Raw genomic sequence first — 8,374 nt, 5'->3', positions numbered from 1 at the left:
GTCCAATTACCCTTTCTGCTTTCCAAAGCTACGCACTCCCCGACTCAAATGAGATAATAGTGATTGCATGTTGCCGCTTATTGCTAACAGATTACTGCCTCCTAAACGATCCCAAATGTGCCGGTGCGGTGAGTAAAAAAGCTCTCGTCCCTTATTTATATTTTTCTCTGAAATGTTTGTTTTTAGCATTAGCATAATTTATTATAATTAGCGAAGTGGTGTTAAGGCTACTAGAAAGAGGCCTCGTTTTTTTTTCTCTTTGGTGTAGTCAGTAACAGCAGGGTGTGTGTGAGAGAGAGAGAGAGAGACGGGGGGACACTGAAAAAAAAAATGCTTTCTGCGTGTGAAAGTGGATAACAGGAAGCAAGCAGCAGGTGTTTGTCTCCTAGGATGTTATTGGCTATTTTTTACCCACTCCCTCCTGTGCTGTATCCCCAGGCATTGGCATGGCAACCCACTGCTGCCTCTCCTGGCATTGTCCACGATGCCACGCCTGACCACTTCCATGGGTGTGTGTGTGTGACCACGAGAGAGTGTGTCTAACCAAAACTCTCCGTGACATTTTTGATCATCCACATAACGCGGCATACGTCGGGAACATCGCTGAAAAGGCCATTTCTTTACATTGAGATTGGTCATGGCAGATACCGTGGAGCTGCAGCACCTTTTGTAGACGGGTGTGAGCGGGCGGGCGAGCGGGCGGGCGAGCGGGCGAGTCCTGGATGCCCGTGTGGAGGCGTAGGGGCCCTTAGCAACGCCGCTGTTCGGGGAAGGCATGCGTGCAGGAGCAGTGAGGTGCTGAGTGCTTCCTCTGCAGCGGGAGGGGGGGGGGGGGGGGAGTGTGGAGGGGGTCGGGGGTGGCAGCAGCAGCAGCAGCAGTCCCCTCAGAGCCCCACACACCCCCATCCTATCACTTCACCCCACACGCCTTTGTTCCCCAGGCCCTGGGGCCGTGCACCACCTCCTAGCCCTCCACACACACACACACACACACACACACACACACACACACTCGCCAGAGCACGCAGGAAGGAGCGCTAACATTCCGTGCTGCTAGCCCCTGCCCCCCTGTGTGGACACAGAGAGTTAATAAGATTCGGCGGCGTTTCCCACCACAGTCACACAGCCTCTCTTCACCCATCCACACATCCTCTCTCCTCCTCCTCCTCTTCTCTTCCTCTCCGTGCACCTCCCTCTGCTCTCCTCCTCCTCCTCCTCCTCTCTCCTCCTCCTCCTCCTCTTCTCTTCCTCTCCCTGCACCTCCCTCTGCTCTCCTCCTCCTCTTCCTCCTCCCTTTCTCTCTCCTCGCCACCTCCCTCCTCCCTCGGCCTTCCCAACGTTCCCTGCGCTGCCTCGGCCGCGTCCCAATGAAGCGCAGCGCGTACCCCGTGACACCCGAGGAGCGAGGTCTGAGCAGATTGATTGTTTCGTGTAGTCGGAGTCTGCGGGATCAAACGTGACCGACGTCTTCAGGGCTTGGTGACACCCACGCTTCACCTCAGTGCCGGGCTTCGGACTCGAACGAGGCGGTTTACTCAGAATGCTGTCCATGCGCGTATAGGCTGTGAGCTGGTGGCAGGTTTGATTAGGAGGGACGTCACTGAGGCCATTGATTGTTTGGGCCAATTGATCCCATAGTGTTCCACTCATGTCTCCGTGTTCCAGAGGCCAAGCCCTACAGCATTCTCACAACTCTGTGTGTGTGAGAGAGAGAGATAAAAACAGACGTCTGTTTGGAAAGGTGTCCCCCCTCAGCCGTATAGCCTTGAGCTCTGAGCGCAAGACATTTCTGCTCTTAAATGTGTGAGTGATTTTTTTCCTTTGAGCTCCCAGTTCTATATTCTCTGTTTTACTGCAGCTCTTCTCTGTGCTTCATGTGTTCTCAACAGGAAATAGACTTACTGAGCTCTGAAGGGCTATTCTTTGACTTCCTGCCTTAGTGACCCCCAAGGGCTCCTGTTGTTGTCTTTTTTTTTTTTTTTTTTGAGGGGACAGCTCAATATCTCCCTGGAGTGTCTCGCATACAAACAGACACGCGAAATCTCACACACACACACACACACACACACGCACGCACGCACGCGGCTTCAGCGGTAACTGAGCCCTGACTAATCTGCCTGGGAGAGAAAGGGCCCTGTTTGCTCAGCAGGGATTTGGCCAGATTAGCACGATCATGTCGCAGGATTAGACGGGAGAGCAGCAGTCGGGCCCCCCTCACTCCTCTGGCTCTCTGGGGAGGTGTCGGACACGTCCCCCTCTCCTTCTGACTTCACTTCATCACGGGCCTCTTGGCGTATGCTAGTGCGTATAGCTTCATCTGTGTGTCCCTGGCATTTAGGCTGCACTATTCATTGAACTAGATGGATAACATGTATGAGCATCTTCTGTTACTCTCATACTTTGTGATACTTTCTAAATCATCCTGAGAGCCAGAAATAGTGTGAGTGTGTGTGAGAGATTAACTGTGACTGTGACAGTCATATACACACCTTATGAACAAATGGCATTTGTTGGTATTGTAAGAGTTCTCTATTTGTTTAAGAATGGGGTGGATGCCTAACCTTGTGTGTTTGTGTGTGTGTGTGTGATAGATAACTGTGACTGTTCATTCACACACCCTATTAACAAATGATGCCATTTCCTGGTACTGTACGTGTTCAGGGATGGGGTGGATGCCTAACCGTGTGTGGATGTGTTAACTGTAACACACCCTATGAACAAATGATGGCATTTCTTGGTACTGTATGTGTTCTGTATATGCTGAAGGATGGGGTGGATGATTAACTGTGTGTGTGTGTGTGTACGCAGGGAGGAGCGTGAGCGCTGGATCCGGGCGAAGTACGAGCAGAAGCTGTTTGTGGCGTCGCTGTCGTGCACAGAGCTGCCGCTGGGTCAGCAGCTGCTGCGGTCCAGTGCGGACGAGGACCTGCGCTCCGTCGTGCTGCTGCTGGCTCTCGGCTCACGGGACGAGGTCAACGAGACGTGCGGAGAGGGAGACGGACGCACCGCCCTCCACCTGGCCTGTCGCAAAGGCAACGTGGTCATCACCCAGCTGCTCATATGGGTAAGACTCTCACACACACACACACACACACACACACAGAGCTACAAGAGTGGTGATCACCCAGCTGCTCATATGGGTAAGACTCACACACACACACACACACACACACACACACACACACACACAGAGCTACAAGAGTGGTGATCACCCAGCTGCTCATATGGGTAAGACTCACACACACACACACACACACACACACACACACACACACACAGAGCTACAAGACTGGTGATCACCCAGCTGCTCATATTTGTAAGACTCTCTCTCACACACACACACAGCTACAAGAGTGTCTATTTAGGCTCATCACATGTGTATGAATACTGTATTGGGAAACTCCCATGAATACTGGAGTGTTACCTAATGTCTCACCCTCTCTCTCTTTTTCTCTCTTCTACCCCTATACTCATCTCTTCATCCCCCTTTTTTACCTCTCCACCCTCTCCATCTCTGTGTCTCTCTATTTTATTTCCCCTCTCTCTCCTTCTCTCCTGTCTCTGTCTCTCTCTCCTTCTCTCCTGTCTCTGTCTCTCTCTCCTCCTCTCCTGTCTCTCTGTCTCTCTCTCCTTCTCTCCTGTCTCTGCGTCTCTCTCTCCTTCTCTCCTGTCTCTGTCTCTCTCTCCTGTCTCTGTCTCTCTCTCCTCCTCTCCTGTCTCTCTCTCCTTCTCTCCTGTCTCTGTCTCTCTCTCCTCCTCTCCTGTCTCTCTGTTTCTCTCTCCTTCTCTCCTGTCTCTGTCTCTCTCTCCTCCTCTCCTCTGTCTCTGTCTCTCTCTCTCCTCCTCTCCTGTCTCTCTCTCCTTCTCTCCTGTCTCTGTCTCTCTCTCCTCCTCTCCTCTCCTGTCTCTCTCTCCTTCTCTCCTGTCTCTGTCTCTCTCTCCTCCTCTCCTGTCTCTCCTTCTCTCCTGTCTCTCTGTCTCTCTCCTTCTCTCCTGTCTCTGTCTCTCTCTCCTCCTCTCCTGTCTCTCTGTCTCTCTCCTCCTCTCCTGTCTCCGTGTAGTACGGGGTGGACCTGATGGCGCGGGATGCCCATGGGAACACAGCGTTGGCGTACGCGCGGCAGGCCAGCAGTCAGGAGTGCGTGGACATCCTGCTCCAGTACGGCTGCCCGGACGAGCGCTACCCGCTCATGGCCACGCCCAACCTGTCGCGCCGCAGCAACAACAACAACAACAACAACAGCCGCAACAACAGCTGCAGCAGCACGGGCAGCTCGGCCCTCATCTGACCGCCGACGCCAACACACTGCCCCCAGCCTTCCCACCTGCCTCCTTATCATCCCCCCCCCCCCCCCCCCCCCGCCATGACCACTACACACTACCCATCCCCCCCCCCCCCCCTACCACACACAGCATGCACAGATAAACCAGGCTGGGAAATATATATGACTGCGGATTCACACTAAATCACTCAACCGTGAGAACAAACACTTGCATCCAATGGCTATGATGAACGAACGACTGAACGAACACTACAGAACCACTACAGTAATGTGTGTATTGAGACACTCACCACCCACCCACTCTGAACCCCCCAACCCCCCACGTCCACTCACCCACCCAGCCTGCCCCCCACCCATGTCCACTCTAATACTATTACTCTAGCATGCGCTCTGGTGGAGCTTCAGCAGTGGAACTGTGGCCAGCCATGCCAGACATACACTCCTTCTGTGTATCACGCCATGTCTTATGGGAGAGCCCGACCGACTGACCCCCTGACCTTTGACTCCCGGCCAGCACGGCTTGATTCCTGGCAATGCAAGAGGTGAGAGAGAGAGAGTGTCCAGCTGCATGGGATGTGTGACGAAATGCTCTTGGTCTTGATTCTTCTGACCGCACTCCTTACCTGCTCGCAGCCTCTCCCTCGCTGGACTGCTCTCCTCCCCGCCGACCTCTGAGTGAAGACGTGGGGTCTCGGAATAAACCGGCCGGAAAGGCTGGAGGTGACTCTTTTAACCAGGACACAGTAATGTTAGCCCGTAGAACAAGGTGCTTTTACAGTGAAGGTCTGGGGGTTTAGGGAATAACCAATGGGATGTCCTCCCACCTACACTAACACAGGCACACACATACACACACATGTACACACACACACACACACACACACACACATATATATATATATATATAAAACACTATGTTTGTGGGAATGCACATGAAAGCAGCACTAAATCAGATCCTTTTGTTTACTTTCTTCTCCTCTCACTCTACTCACATGTCCTCTGTGTGATTCTTCCAGCGATATGTCGGAGGTTTGCTTTGGCATTCTCTACTGTCCTTTTCTCTCTTTTTTTAAAGAAATGTGAAGAAAATATGTTGATGTAAAGAACTTTTAGGGAGTGGGGGAAAGGGGGAATCAAATCTCAGATGTGTGTTAGACATTGGTGTCATAGCATGGTTAGACACATTCGTTTTAACTTAAAAATCATTGCAGCAGAGTTGTGTATTATCTCCATAGTGCACCACTGGACCAATGGATTCGTACTAGAGAGATGTGTGTGTACCATGTAGAGTTAGCCAGTCATCTTAGTGAGTACACAGCTTCAGGAGAGTCCGATCGTAGCCCTCACGCCACGAGCACAGTTCCCTCTGCCCTCATCCACATACTACAGTCAAAAGGGAACTCGTTTAGAGCATTTATCAATGTTTTATTATCGAGCCGCATGCACTGGCCTTTCGTTTTTATCATGACATCGAGACACTCGTTTAGCAGCTCCTTCTAGTGTGAAGACATTTGCATCTGAGGAGAGGAGACGAGGAAGAGAACCCCCCACCCCCACCCCCCCCACCGTCGTGCAGTGCGTCTGAGGCCTCGTCCCATTGGCCTCCGTATTAAACTCCCATCCAACTGCCAGAAGTATCGGCTCCCGCAGACAAAACTGCGGGGAATCGTTGCATTATCTCAGTGTGAGTCAATCAATACAAGATCCAGATGGGCTTATGTGCAGCATCAGCACCACAAGCGTGTGCTTTATGACTGAATGATAACAGCAGGGAGGGGGGGGGGTTACCACAGAGGAACAGCTGAAGCTCTTGAGGCTCATTTAGCTGCTAAAATCCCGGGTTGAATCGACACTACCTTTACCCTCATAGTCTGTAGACTAGCCTGGGGGTCAGTGTGTGGGCTATTCCGTTAGCAAGGCTGAAGTCATGGAGTGCCATAGCTCTCTCTTTCTCTCTCTCTCCTCTGATGTTGTAAATGTTTGACCCGGGAGAAAAGTTGTTGTTTTGTTTTGTTTCACTTGAAAACAAACAAACAAACCAACATTGGAAGCAGCTGCTGCCTCCTCTCACCTGTGCAGCGGTCAATATGGAGGGCTTCTCTCAGTCTGTGTTCTGTACATATTTAGCTTTTATTTCTTCTTGTTCTTCTCACCGCGCTCCTCGCGGTTCTCTGCCAGTTTTGTGAATGTTTTATTGTGCCGTTGTAATTTATGAGAAAATAATGCTTCTCTTTTAGCTTCTCGTTTTTTTGTTTTGTTTGTTTGGTTGGTTTGTTGTTGTTTTTTTCTTTTTTTTTTCTTTTCTTGGTTTGGTGCCAAGTGTGAGTGGATTGTGTAAAGTGAATGTGTGTGTGTGTGTGTGTGTGTGTGTGTGTTTGCAGGGCTGTCTGTTTCGGATGCTCCTTTCCCTGAGCACATGCATCATTCCTCACACATCTTTCTAAAACTAAAGTGGGGTATGCCCCCCCCCCCCCCCCTTCCCTATTGCGTCTACAGTACTTGTCCGTGTCTGTGTGTCTCACAGTGCTAATTGCCTTCTCAGTAGAACGGTGTTGAACTCACTCCTGATCTCTCACCCCCACTGCCCCCCCCCCCCCCCCCCCCCCGCCCTCCATTAGTCTGTGGTCCTCTGTGTGTTAGTATCATAATAACCCCTATGCTGAATAGTCTCCCCCCCCCCCCCAATGCATTAGTCTGTGGTCCTCTGCGTGCATGTTAGTATCATAATAACCTCTATGCTGAAGAGCCCCCCCATGCTGCATTAGTCTGTGGTCCTCTGTGTGTTAGTATCATAATAACCGACTCTGTGTGCGTGTGTGGTGGAGTGACTGAGAGAGCTCTTCTTGACCTGTAATGAAGCAATATCAGCCCATAAGAAGTCAGGTTAGTATACTGAAGTAATAATGGCATGGTCTCCTGAAGCATATGTCCATCGTGCCAGGTTAGTTTACTGAAGTAATAATGGCATGGTCCTGAAGCATATGTCCATCGTAGTGATCTAGTGTACTCATTCGTGGGCCACTGATCAGTGTCAACATCGTGCATCTTGGTGTAGAGTTCCTTAAGACTCGTCTTTCATCTTTTCTCTTTATTCCCTTCTCTCTCTCTCTCTCTCTCTCTCTCTCTCTCTCTCTCTCTCTCTCTCTCTCTCTCTCTCTCTCTCTCTCAGAAGAGTGTTGTCACTGCACAGACACTAACGCTTTGCTCCGTTTGCCAGGTTGCATGCTGGGACGGCTCTGGCCTAATCAAGCATCTCTGTCACCAGTTTCAAAAGACTTGTGTCTGTATTTGAAACGCCTCACTTTGAGAACACTGCAGAAGTCTTCTATCTATCTCTCTTTTTCTCTCTCTTTTTCTCTCTCGCCTTGCTCTCTGTCTCTCTCTTTCCTTCTGACGGCTGCAAACTCTGCGGCTGGTGAGTCCTAACCTCTCCCCTAGTAGGTAGGTTGGGGAGGCAGTCAGGGACGCCACTGACAGGACAAATAGTCAAACCCCCCTGAAAAGAAAAGATGCCTAGAGTATAAGTTTTGTGTCAGGAAACATGACGTTAGATTTGCGTTTTTGCATGTCCATTCCGAGCTGTTAAGACCAACCCAACACTCTGCTTCTGCCACCTGTATATAGGTGTACAAAGTCATGAACACGTAGCATCAGTGTTTGTTTTGTTTTTGTTAACTTTTTTTTAAGTGTTTTTGTTACCTCAGTTGGATTTTTTTTTTTTTTTTTTGTTAATTTGTTTTTGTTCCAGCTTGTCAAGTATCCATTTTGTATATCCGAAATCAACATCACCAGACAAGTTATTTATGAACATATTATCCAGAACAGTGAGGATATGTGATATCCCTTACTGTTTCTTTTCTATGGTATTTAGTCCATCCAGGCTGCCATCAAAGGCAGTTATTATTATTGCTGTTGTGTTCTAATTATGATTGTTATTATTATATTAAGTTTGTGTCCGATGTACAGTCCCTAATACAGAGTCTTATACTGTCATGTGTCTCCTTTCAATAAAGAAAAAGAATTCTTAATATAATCCTGCTTGTTTTGTTTTTATTTCATTTTATTTTATTTCCCAGAAGAAGAAAGTTATG

General features: G+C 49.7%; 1 protein-coding gene and 1 long non-coding RNA gene across 7 annotated transcripts in view; both read left to right on the top strand.

The window, feature by feature from the left end:
- agap1 (ArfGAP with GTPase domain, ankyrin repeat and PH domain 1) overlaps positions 1-4,343 on the top strand; it is a 147,170-nt gene extending 142,827 nt beyond the window's left edge. For all 6 annotated transcript variants that reach the window (XM_042080334.1, XM_042080335.1, XM_042080330.1 and 3 more), the window contains 2 exons: positions 2,809-3,064; positions 4,062-4,343. In XM_042080334.1, the coding sequence (XP_041936268.1) occupies positions 2,809-3,064; positions 4,062-4,289 (484 nt within the window). In that variant the 3' untranslated portion in view covers positions 4,290-4,343. The remainder of the gene's footprint in view (positions 1-2,808; positions 3,065-4,061) is intronic.
- Positions 4,344-4,405: 62 nt separating this feature from the next.
- Positions 4,406-8,316, top strand: LOC121698348. The gene is made up of 2 exons (XR_006026746.1): positions 4,406-4,825; positions 4,917-8,316. It is a non-coding gene; the product is annotated as an uncharacterized LOC121698348 (long non-coding RNA).
- Positions 8,317-8,374: the final 58 nt, after the last annotated feature.

The sequence above is a fragment of the Alosa sapidissima genome, chromosome 23 (assembly GCF_018492685.1).
Source record: "Alosa sapidissima isolate fAloSap1 chromosome 23, fAloSap1.pri, whole genome shotgun sequence".
Lineage (NCBI taxonomy): Eukaryota > Metazoa > Chordata > Actinopteri > Clupeiformes > Clupeidae > Alosa > Alosa sapidissima.
The sequence above is the reverse complement of the archived record's forward strand: the minus strand, read 5'-3'. Positions and strand labels throughout refer to the sequence as shown.